The 22,054-nt window shown below is 40.0% G+C and overlaps 2 protein-coding genes across 5 annotated transcripts in view; one reads left to right on the forward strand and one right to left on the reverse strand.

Annotated features, from left to right (window-relative positions):
- The window catches only part of LOC120860981 (AP-3 complex subunit sigma-1), a 72,173-nt gene extending 70,516 nt beyond the window's left edge, over positions 1-1,657 (reverse strand). For all 4 annotated transcript variants that reach the window (XR_005720471.1, XM_040236691.1, XM_040236693.1 and 1 more), the window contains exon 1: positions 1,458-1,657. Coding sequence is in view for 3 of the 4 variants with exons in the window: in XM_040236691.1 (XP_040092625.1) it covers positions 1,458-1,526 (69 nt within the window). In the remaining variant the exon portion in view is untranslated. The remainder of the gene's footprint in view (positions 1-1,457) is intronic.
- A 65-nt stretch (positions 1,658-1,722) lies between these two features.
- On the forward strand, positions 1,723-21,911 carry LOC120860983 (ubiquitin-like protein ATG12). Its single transcript, XM_040236694.1, has 4 exons — positions 1,723-2,178; positions 11,316-11,452; positions 19,505-19,567; positions 20,212-21,911. The coding sequence occupies exons 1-4, from the start codon at positions 2,016-2,018 to the stop codon at positions 20,269-20,271; spliced, it is 423 nt and encodes a 140-aa protein (XP_040092628.1). The 5' UTR covers positions 1,723-2,015; the 3' UTR covers positions 20,272-21,911.
- Positions 21,912-22,054: the final 143 nt, after the last annotated feature.

A 22,054-nucleotide genomic window follows, 5' to 3' on the forward strand; every position in this document is an offset into this window, starting at 1 on the left:
AAATCAAGGGGATTTTTTTCCATTCAGAAAAATCAACTAGAATTTTATCCTGGATTAAAGAATGATGTAGAATTCTTAAACGTATTAGGATCGAAATTATACTACACTAAAACGAAACAGGAGTAGTACAAAATATTCTTTTCTATTTATCGCCAGCAAAAGCAAAATTACGTACGGATATGAGAAATGAGCTCAAGATTTCTCACTTCAACTAACACCTCCACACAGACTGCATTATCATTTCAGGCAAAGTGAAATTGTCACATTTAATTTTTAAAGGCAGGAATGACTTCCATCTGGGATTTATCTGCATAAAAGTGTTAGCTGTGGCACAGTTTCAATATTAAATTGAAAGTTCATTTTCTGGCTCTAAGGAAAATGTCCAATACAAAGTTATATACAACAATAAATAATGCAACAATAAACAAAAGTTATATGTCCACATTAATCCTATCACTGAGAGCCTAATTTTGTGTTTCCACAGTGGTAAATTTTGCCCTCAGATAGGCACACTGGTCTATAACCCTCCATCAAACAATGATAAATTACTTGTAAATTACTGACGTAAAACCTGCGTTTTCCCACAATATTTACACTTCTGAAAGAGTTTAACAAATATTACTATTCTTTGTAAGCAGAAGAAAAACTATAAATTAGGGCAAACCCCCTTACGTAGAAAAATGACAAACCAGTCGCTGAAATGGTCACTTTCAGGTATAGCATCACCGTTCTACTTGATCAAACAACAATCCTCGCCAGCTATTGCAGGAGTAAATAAAATACAGCCGCTAGGGGAAAAGCCACAGAGAAACGTTAGGTCCTCACTTATCTTTGTCGTTAAAAACGAGACACCGGAAAGTCACACTGAGCACTCGATCACGTATGGCAACCTACGGGAGAGACTACAGAGCGTGCAGGTCTCTCCAAACGCAGGAAGCCAAAGTTCCTCCGCGACAAGAGGATTACAGCGGAAAAAAAAAAAAAAACAACCACCACCACTAGCCCATCTGTCCACACAGGAGAAGAGAAAGAAGTCAGGCAGGAAAGGCTGGGAGTCGGGGAGGTGGGGCTGCCAGACCAACCGGCTCCGGGCCGTCTCCCTCGGCTGCTAACAGGAGCGGGCTGCAAACCCGGGTGGGCTCGCGCGCGCAGGTGGGGTGCAGCCGCCGGACCCGCTGGGGCCCCGCACCGGGAAGTCTCCAGGGCCTCGCCCGCACAGCCGGGAAGCCACCCAGCCCACAGAGAAGCGGAGGAGCCGCCTGAGAAGAGCCACGTCGGAGGAAGGGAGCGCGGCGGGAGGTGGACACCCGGCACACCCACCCGGAGGCTGACAGCCCGGAGCGCGCGGCGGCCGGGGCGCCAGAAGGGCCGCGGCGCGCCTGAGGGGGTCGCCCGGAGGGCGCTGCCGGCCGCCAACGACTCCCCCCTCGCCCCGATCGGCGGCGGCGGGCACTCACGTAGGGCTGGTAGAACTTGGAGAGCCGCGGCTTCCCGTGGTTGTTAAAGATGAGGATCGCCTTGATCATGGCTGAGCCGGGCGGACCGGGTGGGAACTGGGGGCCAGGGCGGGGGCGGGCGCGCGAGCCTCGCCTCAGGATCTCGCCGGCTGTCCTTCCCCACCCGCCCCCTCCCGCACACGCGCGCGCGCGCGCCCCCGAGATTCGGGGCGGGGCTTGCACGGGGCGGGGCTTGGGAGGGGTCGACACGGGGGGAAGCGGAAACAGCTCCAGGACCGGGGCGCGGCGCTTAGGAGCGCCTGCGCACTCGGCGGCTGACGGAGACGTCTCCCAGAGACCTTTTCCGGAAGCTTGCTAGAGTGAAATAGTTGCTCTGTCAGCGGTCTGGGGACTACAACAGATTCGACGCAGGGGACCAACCTGCGATTCCGAGTCAGGGTTGGGTTGGGTTCTCCCCCGCCCCTATCCCGGCGCCTCTCTAGAGATGCGCTTTGGCGCAAGGCCCGCCCACTGCACTCGCTGAGCCACCGCTTCCGCCCTCCCTTCCCTCGAAGCAAGATGGCTGAGGAGCAAGAGTCTGCGCTGCAGCTCCCTCCCTCTACTGCTCCCGAAGCTGAAGTGCCTACCGAGGTCTCCCCAGAAACAGCCACTCCGGAGCCCCCTTCTTCTGCTGCAGTCTCTCCGGGAACAGAGGAACCTGTCGGTGACACCAAGAAAAAAAGTAATTTTCAGAGCACTGTCTCTCTGGGCAGAGGCGGGAGGTTGAGGTTGTTGTTCGAAAAGGGATGGCGGCAAAAGTAGGGTAGGGCCGGTTCCAGACGAGGTTCTTGAGCAGTCAGGAGAAAGGAAGTATACTTTCCGGCTTTCAAGACGTTTGAGTTGAGTGCCTCGAAAGAAAAGCTATCCCCAGAGGCGCTGTTTTTTAACTGTGTTTTACCTAGCGATGTGGCCCTGGTTTTTAAAACCGTGTACTCTAATCTTCCGAAATAGCCACACTGCGAGCTCTGTGAAGGTGGGAGCATTGTGGGATCTTGGTAGCTCCGAGTGCTTAATGCGAGATCTAATTATTTGAATAGTGACTTTAGCTGATACGGATTGTTGTTCAGTCGCTCAGTCGTTTCGACCCCATGGACTGCAGGCTTTCCTGACCTTCACCATCTCCCGGAGTCTGCTCAAACTCATGTCCGTTGAGTCGGTGATGCCATCCAACCATCTAGGTGGTAAGGATAGTCTGTAGCAGATCTGAAGCAGAATCCACACCTTCCAACTAGGTCACCGGTTTTTTTATACCAAATCGTGTGAGCTCATCTTGGACCAAACGACGGGTTTTGAACACTGCTAAGGGAAAACCGAAAACAATAGCATCGCCTTAAAAAAAAAAAAGGCAACACCATTTTGGAATCTTTGTAACGAACATTCGTTACAAATCATTTCATTGCTTGAACTGGCTGTCCTCAACCCTTTATTGCTTGAGAATTCGTTCGCCATTGTGAAATACAGAGATTCCTTTGTAAAATGCAGCAATTGCTAAGTGGAGCACTCTGTGTAGAGTTGCCTATGAGAAAAGCAGGAAATCATTTTCTGTCCCGAGTCTTAAAGTATAGGTGTAGCATTTTGTGCTTACTGATCTCTAGTCCTTTCATCCAGCTTCATTTGCTGCTGCTTGTGGAGTATAATGGTCTGGCCCAGCATTGTCCCTCTTTTAAGTCAGACCGACTCTACATTTGAGGGAAGTCTTTTCTGTCATTTCCAGCTGATGCCCCAGTAGAGGAACAAAACCCTGTAATTATTTCTGTGGATAACCACTAAAATGTCCTAGATGAATCCCTTGAGTTTTACAGATCCTCTTATTTTTTTGGAGTCGTTGTGTTAGTTTCAGCTGTACAGTGAAGTGAATCAGTTATACATATATCTACTCTTTAAGATTCATTTCCCATGTTGGCGATTACAGAGTATTGAGTAGCATGCCTTGTGCTATACAGTAGGTCCCTATTGGTTATCTGTTTTATATATAGTTGTGTTGTTCCCTTTTTTCTCCTTCCAATTGACTGTAAGCCAAAACAGACTTTGAAAGGGTTTGTCTTAATATCTAGCGGTCTCAGTCAGCAGTTTACTACGTACTTGACCTTGGAGATCGCTGTGAGAACTGTGGCTAAAAATTAACTGCTCACAGCCTAGATTCGGTCTGTTTTCTTGGGTCTGCTCAATTTATGATTTTTAACCATCCTTTTAAACTCAAATTTTCATCTTCTGGCTCCTGTGAATATTTGAGTTAGCTTCTCTGATGTCACATTTACTTTCTAGCTATTGAATTTCTACCCTGAAATTATCCTTTTTTGAGGACCTTTTTTGATAGAAAAAAGCTTAAATATTTCATATATTCCACATTTGGTTTAATCTAGAGCTTATTGAAGCAGACCCAGGTTGTTAGTTCTTGCGGCCCTTTAGGATCATCTGAGGGAGCTTTTGAACTACCAGTGCCAAGGCCCTATTTCCAGAAGACGCTGATTTAATTGATGTAGGCATCTGTATTTGTGTAAATGTTCTCCCAGTTGAGTCTTATGTGTAGCTATGGTTGAGAACTACAAGCAACTTACCTTTTATAATTTTTTTTAATGTATGGCTTTAATTATAAATATTTTTCCTCTGTAGCTTCTTGCCCTTGCCTTCTGTCAGTAATACAGCTTACTATTGTCTGCTTCACATTCTTGGAATGAGCAGTTGCAGCTGACTGATTGATAGCCCCAGGGAATTTAGGGAACAGGGACCAGGCTGTGGAAGATCAGTTAATGGAAATCCCCTTAGTTATCTCCCAGTTCATCTTTTTTCCTTGGATAACTGAGATTAGAATTACCAAGTGGAAGAAGGAAGATAAACTTTAGTAGAAAGATAAACAGTGCATTATGGGTTCCAGATGGCTTCATTCCAGGGATAAACTAGAATAAATTGATCTCAGTAACCTGATAGTGACCCAATTTTTTAATACCTAGGAATGGGACAAGAAGGATGTAATAGAATAGAGTTGACTTTAGGGAGCAGCAGAACACTTCTGCTTTCAGTCTTTCTTTTGATTTAGTTTTTAATTTTTTTTTAAATCGAAGTATAGTTAATTTGGGCTTCTCAGGTGGTGCTCTGGGTAAAGAACCTGCCTGCCAATGCAGGAGACTTAAGAGACTCGAGTTTGATCCCTGGGTCAGGAAGATCCCCTGGAGGAGGGCTTGGCAAACCACGCCAGTACTCTTGCCTGGAGAATCCCATGGACAGAGGAGGCTGGAGGGCTACGGTGTGTAGGGTTGCAGAGAGTCAGACATGACTGAATCAGCCTAGCAAGCATGCGCATAGTTAATTTACAGTGTTGTGTTAGTTCCAAGTGTCCAGCAAAGTGATTCCGTTACATGTGTGTATTGCTCAATCATGTCCAACTCTGTAACCCTATAGACTGTAGGCCACCAGGCTTCTCTGTCCATGGGATTTTTCCAGGTGAGAATACTGAGGTGGGTTGCTATTTCCTACTCCAGATCTTCCTGACCCTCGGATCCAACCCAGGTCTCTTATCTCCTGCATTGCCATGTGGACTCTCTACTTCTGCACCACCTGGGAAGCCCCAGGTCAGCTATACGTATATGTATAGATTCTTTGTCATATTTTTTTCCATTGTACATTATCGCAAGATAATCGAGTATAGTCCTGTTCACCTGTTTTATATCTAGTACTCCAGTACTCTTGCCTGGAAAATCCCATGGACGGAGGAGCCTGATAGGCTGCAGTCCATGGGCTCGCTGAGGGTTGGACATGACTGAGCGACTTCACTTTCACTTTTCACTTTCATGCATTGGAGAAGGAAATGGCAACCCACTCCAGTGTTCTCGCCTGGAGAATCCCAGGGACAGGGGAGCCTGGTAGGTTGCCATCTATGGGGTCGCACAGAGTCGGACACGACTGAAGCGACTTAGCAGCAGCAGCAGTATATATTAATCCCAAACTCCTAACATATTCCTCTCCCCTTTGCTGCTCTGTCCCTGGGATTCTCTAGGCAAGAACACTGGAGTGGGTAGCCATTTCCTTTTTTCACCTCTCCCCTTTGGTAACTATAAATTTGTTTTTTATGTTTGTGACTCTGTTTCTATTTTGTAAATAGGTTCATTTGTATCATTTTTTTAGATTCCACATATAAGTTGTATCATATGATAATTATCTTTCTCTGACTTAATATGATCTCTAGATCCATCCATGTTGCTGCAAGTGGCATTATTTTGTTCTGTTTTTTTGCTGAGTGATACTCCACGTATTTTTTCCCATTTATCTGTTGGTGAATACTTAGGTTTCTTCCATATCTTGGCTATTTTAATAGTGCTGCTATGAACATTTGGGTGTGTTATGGTTTTCTCCAGACACATGCCCAGGAGTGGGATTGCAGAGTTTTATGGTAACTATTTTTGGTTTTTTAAGGCACCTCCTTTGTAGTAGATTACTTGACCGTAAGTGTGTGGTTTCATTTCTCGGCTTTCTCTCCTGTTTTATTGATCTGTGTGTCTGTTTTTGTGTCAGTACTGTATTGTTTTGATGACTGAAGCATTGCAGTATAGTCTAAAGGCAAGGAGTGGGATTCCTCCAGCTCTATTCTTTCTCAAGGCTGTTAAAATACTTGTTTTAGTTCTGTGAAAAATGCCATTGGTCATTTGATAGGAATTAAATTGAATCTGTAGGTTGTCTTGGGATTCTCTGGTGGCTCAGACGGTAAAGCGTCTGCCTGCAATGCAGGAGACCCAGGGTTTGATCCCTGGGTCGGGAAGATCCCCTGGAGAAGGAAATGGCAACCCACTCCAGTATTCTTGCCTGGAGTACTTGCATGGACGGAGGAGCTTGGTAGGCTACAGTCCATGGGGTAGCAAAGAGTCGGATACGACTGAGTGACTTCACTTCACTTCAGATTGTCTTGGGTGGTGTAGTCATTTTAACTATACTGATTCATCCAAGCCAAGAACACAGTGTATCGTTATCGTTCTTTTGTGTTGTTGTCTTTGGTTTCTTTCATCAGTGTCTTACAGTTTTTGGAATACAATGTTTTTGCCTCCTTATTTAGATTAATTCCTAGCTATTTGATTGTTTTTCATGCGATGGTAAATGAGATTGTTTCCCTAATTTCTCTTTCTGATATCTTGTTGTTAGTCTGTGGAAATACAGCAGATTACTGTACACTAATTTTGTATCCAGCAACTTAAGGGAATTCATTATTAGCTTAGTATCACTGATTGATTTGCAGATGTTGAAAACTCATCATACCCCTGGGATAAAACCCACTTGATCATGGTGTATTGTCCTTTTAATGTATTGTTGGAATTAATTTGCTATTATTTTGTTGAGGATTTTGGCATCTGTGTTCACCAGTGATGTGTGTTAGTCGCTCAGTCATGCCCGACTCTCTGCGACTCCATGGACTGCAGTCCACCAGGTTCCTCTGGCCATGAGATTTTCCAGCAAGGATACTGGAGTGGGTTACCATTTCCTGCTCCAGGGGATCGTCCCAACCCAGGGATCAAACCTGGGTCTCCTGCACTGCAGGCAAATTCTTTACCAACTGAGCTACAAGGGAAGCCCTGTTCACCAGTGATACTGGCCTGTAATTTTCTTTTTTTGTGATACCTTTTTCTGGTTTTCCAACAGGGTGACCTCATAGAACAAGTCCCTGCAATTTTTGGGAATAGTTTTAGAAGAATAAGCATTAAATCTTGTAAATATTTGGTAGAATTCACCTGTGAAGCCGTCTGGTCCTGGACTTTAGTTTATTGGCAGTTTTCGAATTCCTGATTCAGTTTTAGTACTGGTAATTGATTGATCTGTTCATATTTTGTATTTCTTCCTGGTTCAGTCTTGGAAGATTCTACCTTTCTTAAAATTTTTCAATTTCTTCTCAGTTGGCCATTTTGTTGGCATATAGTTGCTCAGAGTAGTCTCTTATGATCCTTTGTATTTCTGTGGTGTCTATTGTAACTTCTTTTTCATTTCTGATTTTATTGATTTGGGCCCTCTTCCTTTTTTCCTTGATGAGTCTGACTAAAGGTTTATCAAGTTTGTTTATCTTTTCAAAGAACCAGCTTTCAGTTTACGTGATCTTTGTCTTTATTTCATTGACTTCTGCTCTGGTCTTTATTTTTTCTTTCCTCCTACTAACTTTGGATTTTGTTTGTTGTTCTTTCTCCAGTTGCTGTAGCTGTAAGGTAAGGTTGTTTGAGATTTTTCTTGTTCCCAAAGTAAATCTGTATCACTGTCAACTTTCCTTTTAGAACTGCTTTTGCTGTGTTTCATAGGTTTTGGATCATCGTTCGTTTTCATTTGTCTCTAGGTATTTTTTATTTCCTCTTTGATTTCCTCAGTGATGCATTGATTGTTTAGCTTCCATGTGTTTGTGTTTTTTGCAGTTTTTTTCCAGTAGTTGATTTCTAGCCTTGTATTGTTGTGGTCAGAAAAGATGCTTGGTATGAATTCAGTTTTCCTCAGTTTACCAAAGCTGGCTTTGTGGCACAGCATGTGATCTATCCTAAAGAATGTTCCCCGTGAATTTGAGAAGAATGTGTATTCTGGTGCTTTTGAATGGAACGCTCTATAAATATCAGTTGAGTCGATCCAGTTTAATGTGTCATTTAAGACCTATATTTCCTTATTGATTTTTCTGTCTGGATAATCTGTCCCTTAATGTAAGTGGGGTATTAAAAGTTGCCAACTATTGCTGTGTTACTGTCATTTACTCCTTTTATATCTGTTAACATTTGCCTTATATGTTGAGGTGTTTCTCTGAGGTGCATATATATTTACAATTGTTATGTTATATCTTCTTGGAGTGATCCTTTCATTATTTTGTAGCGTCTTTCTTTGTCTCTTGTAACAGTCTTTAGTGTATATTGTCTGATACAACTGTTGCAACTTTGGCTTTCATTTGATTTCCATTTGTGTGGAATACCTTTTTCCATTCCCCACACTTTCTGTCTATATGTATGTTTAGATCTGAAGGGTTTCCCTGGCAACTATACAGATTTTGTTTTTGTATCCGTTTAGCCAGTCTTTTTTGGTTGGAGCATTTAGTCTGTTTTCTCTTAAAGTAATTATTGATATCTATGTTCCTATTGCCATGAAATTAAAAGACGCTTACTCCTTGGAAGGAAAGTTAGGACCAACCTAGATAGCATATTCAAAAGCAGAGACATTACTTTGCCAACAAAGGTCCGTCTAGTCAAGGGTATGGTTTTTCCAGTGGTCATGTATGGATGTGAGAGTTGGACTGTGAAGAAAGCTGAGAGCCAAAGAATTGATGCTTTTGAACTGTGGTGTTGGAGAAGACTCTTGAGAGTCCCTTGGACTGCAAGGAGAGTGAGTGAACTCTGGGAGTTGGTGATGGACAGGGAGGCCTGGCATGCTGCGATTCATGGGGTCGCAGAGTAGGACACGACTGAGCGACTGACCTGAAGTGAGTGCCATTTTATTAATTATTTTGGGTTCATCATTGTAGGTCTTTTTGTTTGCCTTCATTCATTCTCTTGTGATTTGATGAGTATCTTTAGTGTTAAGTTTGGATTCCTCTTTTTTTGTACGAATGTCTGTTAATAGATTTCTGTTTTGCAGTTACCTTGAGGTGTTTATGTAGGAGCCTGTATGTATAGGTACTTGTTTTAAGTTGCTGATCTCTTCATCTTAAATGCACTTTAGATACTTTGCAGTTATACTTTCCTCTTTTCAGAGTTACTGTTTTGTGTATCGTTTAAACTGCCTATTATGGATACAGATGATTTTACTATTTTTGTCTTTAAATTTCCCTGCTAGCTTTGTGTACAAATGATTTCCTGCCTTTATTGCATGTTTGCCTTTACCAGTGAGCTTGTCTGTATCATAATTTTCTTATTTCTAGTTGTGGCCTTTTCTTTTCCAGCTGTAAAAATTTCTTTAGCATTTTTTGTAACGCTGGTGGTACTGAGTTCTTCCAGCTTTTTTTTTTTAAATCTTTAAAGTTTTTTATTTCCTCATCATATCTGAATGAGAGCCTTGCTGGGTAGTGTGTTCCTGGTTGTAAGTTTTTCTGTCATCACTTTAAGTATGTCATGCCACTCCCTTCTGACCTGAAGAGTTTTTGTTAAAAAATCAGCTAATAGCTTTATGGAAGTTCCCTTGTATGTTTTATACATACAAGTATTTTCTATTTATCTTCAATTTTTGTCATTTTGATTACAATGTGTTGTTGTATATTTCTCTGTAATGTAATCCTGTATGGAGCTTTCTTCATTTCCTAGACTGTTTGCTTCCCTAGTTTAGGGAAATTTTCAGCTAATATCTCTTCGGATATTTTCTCAGGCGCTCTCTCTTTCTCTCTCTCTCTTTCCCCTTCTAGGGTATAATGTGAATATTATACCTTTAATGTTGTCCCAGAAGTCTCTTAAACTATCCTCATTTCTTTTCATTCTTTTTTCTGTTTGGCAGCAGTGATTTCCACTATTTTGTCAGAACTAATCCATTCTTCCACCTCATTGTTAAAAAAAAAACTAATTTTTTTGTTAAATGAGACAAATTCTGGAGACAAATTCATAGTCTTTCTATTTGCATCTTTCTATTTTGAATTACTGAAACATTTGATTTCTCTGAAACCTTTTTGGCCCTATTTGATATATTTTCTTTTTAATAATTTGTTTGTTTTCCTTCATTAAAAAGTTTATTGTAGGAAACTTGGTAATTACAAAAAGCACAAATAATATCAGGTAATAATCACCTATAATACTCCTACTAGGAAATACTATTTTGGAGAATAACATGAATATGTGCCTGTGATGGTTTTAATGAAATTGAAATCATATTTAGTTTTATATGTAATTATGCTGTTTTATATGTAATACTTTTTGATAACTTTTTCATACTATGAAATATGCTTTTATAATACTTACCTTTAATGGCAGCTTAATTATCTTACAGTTTAATGAGTGAGTTATATGATACTGCTGTAAATAAACACTCTATACATAATCATTTAGTCTTTATAACAGTCTTACCAGGTTTCTGCTATTATCCTCATTTTACAAGTGGAGAAACTGTAGTATGGAGAGATTAAAGGGCTTACCTAAATACATGTATACATACCTGGCAAGTGGCAGAGCCAAGACTTTGAACTCAGGGAGCTCAGAGTGTGTGTTCTTTATCTTTAGTGTATAACTTCTATCATAGCTTCTATTTAACCAATCCCCTCTAAATATCTTTTTGGAAATTTAGATTTACCTTTTTGTAATTAAAAATAAATGTTTCAATGAAAGTGAAATTCTTCTAAATGAATCTGTTCATATCTTGTATTTTTAATCTCAGGCATGCCTCCAGGATCATGAGTACATAAACTGTGTATTGATTGAAGGTTTAAGCTTTCTAATGCCTTTTATATTGCTCTTTAGGCGTGTCAGCATATTGGTCAGTATAGTTGACCGTTGAACAGCATGAGTTTGAACTAAGCAGGTCTGTTTATATCTTCACATGTGGCTCAGTGGTAAAGACCATGCAGGAGATGCTGGTTCAATCCCTGGGTCGGAAAGATCTCTGGGTGAGGAAATGGCAACCCACTCTAGTATCCTTGCCTGGAAAATCCCGTGGACAGAGGAGTCTAGTGGGTCCATGGACTTGCAAAGAGTCAGACGACTTGGCAACTGAGCAGCAAGTCTACTTATACATGGATTATTTTCAATAAATACCTACCAGAAGAATAGATAATCCATTGTAGGTTGAATCTGTGGATGCATAAGTTATAGGTGGATTTTCGACTGTATAGACATTGATGCCCTGAGTTCTGTTTTGACCAGGGTCAACTGTTTTGTTTTTTTTTTTTTCCCTTTACAGTTGACATTCTGCTAAAGGCTGTGGGAGACACTCCTATAATGAAAACAAAGAAATGGGCTGTAGAGCGAACCCGAACCATCCAAGGACTCATTGACTTCATCAAAAAGTTCCTTAAACTTGTGGCTTCAGAACAGTTGGTATGAAACCAATGATGGTCATTTCCCTACAGAAATTCACAGAGCATTCATCTCTCAGTATCGGGGGGGGGGGGGGCGGGGCGCCGGGGATTGATTCCAGGACCATCTTCTGTAGATGCTCAGGTTCCTTATATAAAATGACATATTTGCGTATAATCTGTACATGTTCTCCCATATACTTTAAATCACTTTTAGATCCCTTATGCTACCTTATACTATGTAAATAGTTAGCAGTACCCAACAAATTAAAGTGTGGCTTTTGGGAACTTTCTGGAATTTTTTTCTCCAAATGTTTTTCATCACAATTGGGTGAACCTGAGGGAGCATTCAGAGCCCAGGATTCAGAGGGGGAACTAGTTCCTAGGCGACAACGAATAACTTTTGTATAGAAATACATATGGAGCCACATATGTTACCTCAGTAATGTCCTTTTATTTCTTTTGTTAGTGGAACTTCTGTGCTTTATTGAAGGATTCTCTGGTGAACCCTGAAACGAAATGAATTTTTTTAGCCTACTATATTGGTTTTCCTCAAAAAGTCACTGAATGCCCATGCAGAAAGATCTATCCTAGAATATTGGTACAGAAAGTTCTGGAGTTCTCTTTGTTCTGGTGTCAATATTGCATTCTTCCCGTTCTTCTCAAGGTAAGCCGTGTTCCTTTGCCATGCGCTGGAAGAACTAAGAGATGCACAATCCTTCCTTCATGAGTTTGAACTGCAGATATCTGCTTATACACAGCCCTTGAACAACATGAGTTTGAACTGCAGAAATCCATAATACATAGTGTACCACTACACAACCAACAGTTGGTTGAATCCGCCTTCTATACCTAGGTTTTTGACTGCTCAGAGGGTTGGCATCCCAACCCCCTTGTTTCTAAGGGTCAGCTGTATTCATTTCATACTATGGTACATGTTAAGCATTTCATGCCAGATTGTTAGGATTAAAATTTTAAATGCCAGCGGTTTTGAATTTGGTATTTGACCACAGAAACTTAAATGTCTACATGGATTTGACTTTTTTTGTCACAATAAAATGCCTTTATTTTCAGATCACAATCTTGGTCTGTGTTAACACATAATGTACAGGTGGATAGATAATTGAAGAATCATTAACTTTTTTGAATACAATTATGTATATGGATTGGGAAGGGATGTAGTTGCTGTGAACACAGGAATGAGAACTGGTAAAATGAATGAAGTGATTATTAAGTGAGGTTTGTTGGAATTTATCTCTTTTTGGTCAATGTAGAAGAAGAAACTACTCTGATCTAAGATTTTGGTGGTAATTGGTTTTCACGGAAGTGTCATGTCATGAGTACAGAAGTTAAGTGCAAGATAGGTTGATCACTACAAGTTACTCGAGATAAGGATAGCATAAAGCCAGGGATTCCTCCAAAGCAAGTTGCAAGGGGAAAGTGTTGGAGATTTTTGAGTTTTACAGGATCTCCATTTGTGATTACTTGGAATGAGAAAATCATGTTTTCTAAAGAGTGCCATAAAGAATTTGATTAAATTTCAGAGATGGGCAAGAAGATTATAGTGTCATCCGCTTGCATATGGTAGCTAAAACCTGGGGAACACAGGACCTTGCCTAGAGGCCAAGTCTAAATGGAATAGTTGGGGGATAAGGACATACACTTAAGAGATTACTAAGGGTAGAGCATGAAGAGTTGGCGGTAACTAGAGGAGAACCAAGTAATTCAAGCATTACTTTTAGAAATTTGTAGATGGAAGAAAAGACGAGACAGTGGTTTGTTCTATGTTATTGTTAGAATTTTGACAGTTTGTATTGCCTATATTCAGCAATCTGAAAGGACTTGGTTGCATTTTGTATTGCCTATATTCAGTAATCTGAAAGGACTTCGTTGATGTCAACATGTATTTGGTTGAACCATGTAAAATTTTCATCTGTGAATCGTTTGGACCAAAAAACCCCCAGCAATTTCATAAGGTCCAGTTTTAAGCTTCTGTAGTGAATATGACTATCTCTTCCCTGTTAAGCAATAGAAAGCATAAAAGTCATCTTTGTATCACTTGTCTAGGTTAAACTAGAACTAACGTCTTCTAGCTTCACGGAGCTGCTGCTGTCGTTCAGTTGCTGTTATCTCTTACTATTTGCAACCCCATGGACTGCAGGACGCCAGGCTTCCCTGTCCCTTACTATCTCTTGGAGTTTGTTCAAACTCATATCCACTGAGTCAGTGGCACCATCCAACCATCTCATCCTCTGTCGCCCCGTTTTGCTGCCCTCAGTCTTTCCCAGCATCAGGATCTTTTCCAATAAGTCGGCTGTTCACATCAAGTGGCCAAAATATTGGAGCTTCAGCTTCAGTATCAGTCGTTCCAGTGAATATTCAGGGTTGATTTCCTTTAGGGTGGACTGGTTGGATTTCCTTGCAGTCCAAGAGACTCTCAAGCGTCTTCTCTAACACCACAGTTTGAAAGCATCAAATCTTTTGGCTCTCAGCATTCTTTATGGTCCAACTCTCACATCCATTCATGACTACTGGAAAAACTATAGCTTTGACTATACGGACCTTTGTTGGCAAAGTGATGTCTTGCTTTTTTAATATGCTGTCTAGGTTTGTCATAGCTTTTCTTCAAAGGAGTAAATGTCTTTTAATTTCATGCCTGCAGTCACCATCTGGACCCTACATTATTTTAGCAAAATAAATGTCAAAAGAAAAAGTAATACTGGCGATTCTGGGAAGATAGCAGTAGTGTCAGAAGGCATGAATTCCCACTAAAACAGTCGACTAGAAAGTAAAACCAAATCCCCATAGTCAGTATACTTAAGACTCAGATGACAGTATCCTCGTGAACGCTAAGATTCAAGGTGGTAGAAATTCCCAACAACTTCAGGATCTGTGTCTTACTAGCAGATGTGCTGCCAAGAAATGCAAGCAACCAATCAATAGATAAGTGGATAGAAGATGTGTACACACACACACAGCACAATGGAATACTTGTTCAGTCACCAAGTTGTGTCCAACTCTTCACAACCCCATGGACTGCAACACGCCAGGCTTCTCTGTCCCTCACCGTCTCCCTGAGTTTTCCCAAGTTCATGTCCATTGCATCAGTAATGCCATCCAACCGTCTCATCCTCTGTTGTCCTCTTCTTCTGCCTTCACTCTTTACCAGCGTCAGGGTCTGATGAGTCAGCTGTTCACATCAGGTGGCCAAAGTATTGGAGCTTCAGCATCAGTCCTTGCCAAACATGGAAAAGGTGTATACAGTCAGCAAAAAGAAGACCTGAAGTGACTGTAGCTCAGATCATCAGCTTCTAGCAAAATTCAGGCTTAACCTAAAGGAAGCAGGGAAAACCAGTAGGCCAGCCAGGTATGACTAAATCCCCTGTGAATATACAGTGGAAGTGATGAATAGATTCAAGGGATTAGATCTAGTAAATAGTGCCTGAAGAACTATGGATGGAGGTCCATAATATTGTATTCAGTTCAGTTCAGTTCAGTCATGTCCGACTCCTTGCGACACCATAAATCGCAGCACGCCAGGCATCCCTGTCCATCACCGTCTCCCGGAGTTCATGCAAACTCATGTCTATCGAGTCGGTGATGCCATCCAACCGTCTCTTCTTCTGTCGTCCCCTTCTCCTCCTGCCCTCAATCTTTCCCAGCATCAGGGTCTTTCCAAATGACTCAGCTCTTCACATCAGGTGGCCAAAGATTTGGAGTTTCAGCTTCAGCATCAGTCCTTCCAATGAACACCCAGGACTGATCTGCTTTAGGATGGACTGGTTGGATCTCCTTGCAGTCCAAGGGACTCTCAAGAGTCTTCTCCAACACCACAGTTCAAAAGCATCAATTCTTTGGCTCTCAGCTTTCTTCACAGTCCAACTCTCGCATCCATACATGACTACTGGAAAAACCATAGCCTTGACTATATGGACCTTTGTTGGCAAAGTAATGTCTCTGCTTTTGAATATGCTGTCTAGGTTGGTCATAACTTTCCTTCCAAGGAGTAAGCATCTTTTAATTTCATGGCTGCAGTCACCATCTGCAGTGATTTTGGAGCCCCCAAAAATAAAGTCTGACACTGTTTCTACTGTTTCCCCGTCTATTTCCCATGAAGTGATGGGATTGGATGCCATGATCTTCGTTTTCTAAATGTTGAGCTTCAAGCCAACTTTTTCACTCTCCTCTTGCACTTTCATCAAGAGGCTTTTTAGTTTCTCTTCACTTTCTGCCATAAGGGTGGTGTCATCTGCCTATCTGAGGTTATTGATATTTCTCCTGGCAATCTTGATTCCAGCTTGTGCTTCTTCCAGCCCAGCGTTTCTCATGATGTACTCTGCATATAAATTAAATAAGCAGGGTGACAATATACAGCCTTGACATACTCCTTTTCCTATTTGGAACCAGTCTGTTGTTCCTTGTCCAGTTCTAACTGTTGCTTCCTGACCTGCATATAGGCAGCAAACAAAACCATCCCAAAGAAAAAGAAAGAAGGCAAAATTGTCTGAGGAAGCTTTACAAATAACTGAATGGACTACTACTGAGCCATTAGAAAGAAAGAAAATTTGCCATTTGCAGCAACATGGATGGACTTGAAAAGCATTATGCTAAGTGAAATAAGTCAGAGATATCACCTATTCATGGAAACCAAAAATACAAAAAAACAGTGAATATAACAAACAAGGAGGAGACTTAACAGATACAGAGAACAAACTAATGGTTTCCAGTGTTGGGAGTAGGGTACAATATAGGGCTGGAGAAGTGGGATGTAAGACTGTTGGATACAAGATAGGATGAAGGATGTATTGTACACACGGGGCACATAGCCTATATTTTGTAATAACTGTATATAGAAAGTAACCCTTAAGAATTGTATTTTTAAAGTTTTTTTTTTTACTTAAAAAAAGTTCAGCCTGGAGTGGTTGGTTGCTCAGGCCCTGCGATGTGTCTTGGGGAGAGGTGGAATGAAATGTTGAAAGAATTTGAGGGACTTCCCGGGTGGTCCAGCAGTTAAAAATCTGCCTTGCAATGCAGGGAACATGGTTTAGATCCCTTGTTGGGGACCTAGGGTCCTACATGCCATGGAGCAGCTGAGGTTGTGATGCAACTACTGAGCGTGCGCACCAAAACTAGAGAGTTCTGTGCACCACGATGAAGAGCAGAATGAGAAGACAGTGAATACTGAGTAAGAACAAAAGAGAGTAAACATATAGGTAACAGGAGTCCCTGAAGAAGAAAACCAAAGCAAAAGAACGAGACAAATACTTAGCACTATAATTCAAGAGAAATTTCTTCTAAAAAGATTTGAAACTACATATTGAAAAAACTTACCAAAATCCTGAGAATACCAACCCAGTGCAACCATCACCAAGACTACATTCTAGTAAGGTGACTGGACGTGAAATAAAAAGAAAAATCCTTTGGACATCTAGGGGGAAAAGGTCATGGCTTAGGATATTAGGTTACCTCCAAATTTGCCTAGCAGAGATACAAAGAAAGTGTTGAGATAATGGATTTTATATACTGTTAATGCAGAACTGGCTTTTAAGGCAGCAACTATTAGCAGTGTGCAAGAACTCAAGAGTATGCTGTTCCTTGAACTCTTCCTACATAATCTAATCGAGAGGTTATAACAACCAAAACAACTAAAGAGACATGACTCAAATCATTAGTCTTTAAAATTTTATCCTCCCACATTCTAGCATTTAGTTAAAGATTGCATTTTGAAATTACCTCCATGTATCCCCCATACAAACTAGCTTAATTGCTTTTTATATTAAAGTCACTTTCAGTTGCTAACTCCTGCTACAGAGTTACATAGGTTTCTTACAGTTCTCTACTGTATCTGCTCTACTGTCCCTTCGACACTCACGACATCTTTTGTTGCTTTTGCCTACAGAGTCCTAATTATTACTCTCTCCACCTAGTTAAGTCCAAATTTGGTCCTCAACTCTTTTCTTCGAGAAAGTCTTTCCTAACCAAACGGCTAGGCTAAACTAATGCCACACACCTTCTCGGTTGCATCTTTCCCAAGTATATATTCTTATCTGAGTATGTTTGCTTATGGAAGGTAGGAATCACGTTAATCCTCACTTTTGTTCCACACCTTATGCATTTCCTAGCACATAATAGACACTTAACAGTTTGTCTACTGAAATAGACTAAATTGTCACCCAGAGTCCTTTTCCTAATTTAAAGTGTACCAAGAAGTAATAAAATCTGTGTTCACTCATAGTTGAACTGTCAGGAACTAAACAAATTATTATGTCTCGATCATAGGAAATTTATGTTAAAATGCACACTGATTTCTGAAATTATGTTAGAACTTTATTCAGCCTTAATAGTGAATTGATATTTAATGAATTATTTTAAATAGTTAAATAAATGTAATTACTAGTCTATTGAATACATCTACCAAGCATTTATACTTGATGTGTACAATCTCATTTTATTGTTCCCAGCAGCTTCAAGAAGTATAGGTCCTGTTAGTTTCCATATTTACAAACAAGCACACAATTTGAAAAAAGTTACTTGGATTTAGAGCCAGAATTCAAACCTGGATCTCAGTAGAACCCTTCCTCTTACTTGTACTTAGTCACTCAGTCGAGTCTGACTCTGCCAGGACTGTAGCCCGCCAGGTTCCTATGTCCATGGGGATTCTCCAGGCAAGAACACTGGAGCGGGTTGCCATGCCCTCCTCCAGGGGATATTCCCAACCCAGAGGTCAAACCCATTGCGCTTGGATTCTTTACCTTTTGAGCCATGAGGGAAGCCCAAGAATACCGGAGTGGGTAGCCTATCCCTTCTCCAGGGAAATTCCTGACCCAGAAATCAAGCTGGGGTCTCACTGCAGGCAAATCTTAACCAGCTGAGCTACCCAGGAAGCCCTCTCTTCCTTACTTAAGAAGTACTGTTACAACACAGAAGGAGAAATGTATTTATTTATTTATTTATTCTAGCTGGTATCCCAAATAGTATCTAGTAACCAACTATTTATGTGTGTGTGTGTGTGTATATATATATATATATTTAAGGACTAAAAGATGAATACCACAGTTATAACCACTGGGACTCAAGCTGTCATTAAATGATAGGATTGAAAAGAGTTAGATGACTCATTTGTATGGAATTTGTGAAATTATTTGTTTCCCAGTAAAACAAACTGAAACCACAGATTTTCTCTAAAGCCATATACTATGAGCATATTTCTTTCATATTTCTTCATAGAATATGCTCATATGTGAAACCCAGGAAATTTTAGTCTTAGAATTTAATGTAGACAAAGGAAAATTGTGTTAACCTTCAGTGTTTTGTTTTCTAAAAAGGAAATTATGAAAAGTCACTTAGACACTGTGATCTTTTGCTTCAGTATCTTCAGGAATTTAAGTACTAAAATGTTTTAGTAGAAACAGACTAGACTGCAACATTTAACAGTGAATCCTTTAAGGAACAAGATTGAAAGGATATTGGGTTTCAATTTTGTTACATTTTTTTTCTGTGTCATTTGGCTGCAAGTGACTTTAGGTGATGCATTGGTTAAGAATCCACCTACCGGTGCAGGAGACACAAAATACACAGGTTCGAGCCCTGGGTCGGGAAGATCCGTTGGAGTAGAAAATGGCAACTCACTCCAGTATTCTTGTGTGAAAAATTGCATGGGCAGGGAACCTGGCGGGCTACAGCCCATGGGGTCTCAAAGAATCGGACACAGCTGAGCACACAGCACACAATTACATGTTTTGATTTGGGGCTGTGTGTGTAAGAATAAATGAGAGTATTGGTATTTTTTACAAATGAAATTTCTTGAATAAGTAAAAGCTATTGGTGAAAACAAAAGTTTCTTAGTTATAAAAAGCTGAAAACAAAAACTCTGTTACTCTTCCAAGGGAAAAAAATACTGTTCCGAAAGATCTTATTAATTACTAATTTATGAGAATTAGAAAGAAGGAGTTTAGGGACACTGTTCACTTTTGAAGACAAAGAATTTGAGGTAGCTGACTGGGAACCGGAAATATGCAGATTAATCTGAATACCTTAAAAAATGAATCACTATAAATGTTCTTCTTTCTTGCAGTTTATTTACGTGAATCAGTCCTTTGCCCCCTCCCCAGACCAGGAAGTTGGGACCCTCTATGAGGTAAAACATTCCTGCTTTATTGTCTTCATGGAATATGCTCATCTGTGTATAGTGTGATCATTAATTTACGTCATTTAAGAGAAGGAAATGGCAACCCACTCCAGTATGCTTGCCTGGAAAATTCCATGGACAGAGGAGCTTGGTGGGCTACAGGGGGTCATAAAAGTCTGACATGACTTAGCGACTAAACAACAAGTTCATAATTGTCTATCCAAAAAAAGAGATTACTTTGTTGTGTCTCTTAACCCCTAGAACATAGTTGTGTCTCAATAAATGACGCAGTGATTGAAAAAGTAAGGAATGAGTAATACGAATAGAAGATGACTGAAATGTGACCAGAAAGAGAGATCTCCTTGTTTACCTACAGGGAGTATCCTCCACGTTGTTTGCATAATCAGTGATCCAGATCTCCCTCCAGGAAACTGAAAAGGAGACTATGTAAGAATTATTTTATTTAGCATCTTTAACGTTTATGATTACTAGCATTTGTCAAGCAGCAGCTTGTAACTGTTGAAGGAGATAGCCTTTATAGGTACATGTACAAGGATATTTATGATACTATCACATAACAATTCTTTCTTAGTTTCATCTAAAGATAACAGAAATTGAGTTTAATTTTCACCGTATTTTTTTTCTTTTTCTAGTGTTTTGGCAGTGATGGTAAACTGGTCCTGCATTACTGCAAATCTCAAGCATGGGGATGAACTACAGAGGAAACGATCTTGCTAACTTAAAAGGAATCTTCACAAAGGAAACTGCTCTGAAAAGTTTTCATCTTGTGGCAAGAGACTTGTGGTTGTGATCTGTTCAGCATGTATCTACTGTGACCCATGTTGATTTAAAATATCCACAGAGTAGATGGACTTACAAAAATGTGATTTGTATTAATACAAAAATCATCATAAAAGATTGACATTAGTATATACCGATTACTACAGTTATTCCTTCAGAGGTATCTTCAAGGTATTGAAAAGGAGACTAAGATGATATAAAGCTGCTTTTGTACTACTTCTCAAAATAACTGAAATTGTTTACTTGAAGAATTAGCACTCTACTGATTTTTTTCCCCCCCTCCACTCTAAAAGTCAATTTACTAAAAATTCTTTGGGGGCATATTCAGGGGAGTCCAGTTTGTTTGTGGCAGTGATAGGCCTTTTCTCATTTCCATTTCTGTCAACTGTTACTTGTCAAACACATTTGCATTGACCTGCTGGCTTTATTACCTTAGTCGGTCAGTAGAGGGCAACCCAGCTGACAGGAAGAGTTAAGCAGCTTGGTTCTACATCTTCACCAGAAGATAATAGCTGTTCCTGCTAATTTCTAGCAAACATCTAGCCAAGAGAGCAGAGGTGTTGACACACTGGAAAACTCCTTTAGAGAAGAGTCGTGGTTTTGGTTCTATTGGGAAACAGAAGTAATTTTACAAATTCTAGACAAATGAGTCATTGAATGCTTTCAATCCTATCATTTGATGATTCTTGAGTCCCAGTGGTTATAACTGTGGTATTAATCTCTCTTTTATTTCTATAGTGTCAAAAACAGTGAGTAAGCTTGGAAGCATCTTTCAGTTTTTTATAATGTATTTTCCAACTTGAAAATGCTCAAAGAATAATTGGGAAATGGCTAGATTTTATGCCATGAATAAAACTATTTTTTTTTTTACTGATGCTGTTAAACTGATAATTGCTTTAATAAGATTTAACTGTTTCTTCATTCTGTATTATATTTGTGATGCAGCATTTTTATAAAACATTCTAATAAATTGAATGGAATGTTCAAACAGGATCTAAGGGTGTACAAGAAATCTAAGTGTTTATTTTCAAAGATAATGAGAATGATATGATTTTGTCAAAGACAAAGTCCTTTGAGTCCCAGAATGTACTTTATGGTTAATGATCTGCCATATATTATCGTTAGGGAATGCCAAGGAACAATTCAGTTTAAGGTGATGAAATCATGTTCAGTTCTCATTTTCCAGTTGAGAACAAATTTCTAAGCCCCCTTATAATGATGTCCCTGTTTAATGAATTAATGCAACTAGTATTTAGCCCTGAAATAATACAGGTTGAATTGTGTAAATTTATTAAAAGTGAATTAAGAAATCAGTATATGTGTTGAAAGTTGGAAAGTATATTATTTTCAGATCAACTGAGTTGAATATGGTGAAGATCTGTTGTCTAGTTTTGTGCTCTTACAGTTTACTAAAGGATGTAAATATATTTATCTATATGCATTTATATTTAACAGGTGGCAAGAATGTGTTTAACCTGTGTGTATATTATGTTTGCTGCTAAGGTTTCAAAATGATAGACTGTTTACTTAATTAAAACTACTTGAGTTTGAATTGTGTCATCAACTTATTCTTTTTTGATCTGAATAATTGATTAATTTATTAAATCTGAGGTTAGCTAAATATGTATACTTTGTTTTCTCCCCTCACAACCTTTAAAGATAGGGCTTTACAAGTTTTTCAAACTATATTTGCAA

The sequence above is a fragment of the Oryx dammah genome, unplaced genomic scaffold (genome assembly GCF_014754425.2).
Source record: "Oryx dammah isolate SB20612 unplaced genomic scaffold, SCBI_Odam_1.1 HiC_scaffold_11210, whole genome shotgun sequence".
NCBI lineage: Eukaryota > Metazoa > Chordata > Mammalia > Artiodactyla > Bovidae > Oryx > Oryx dammah.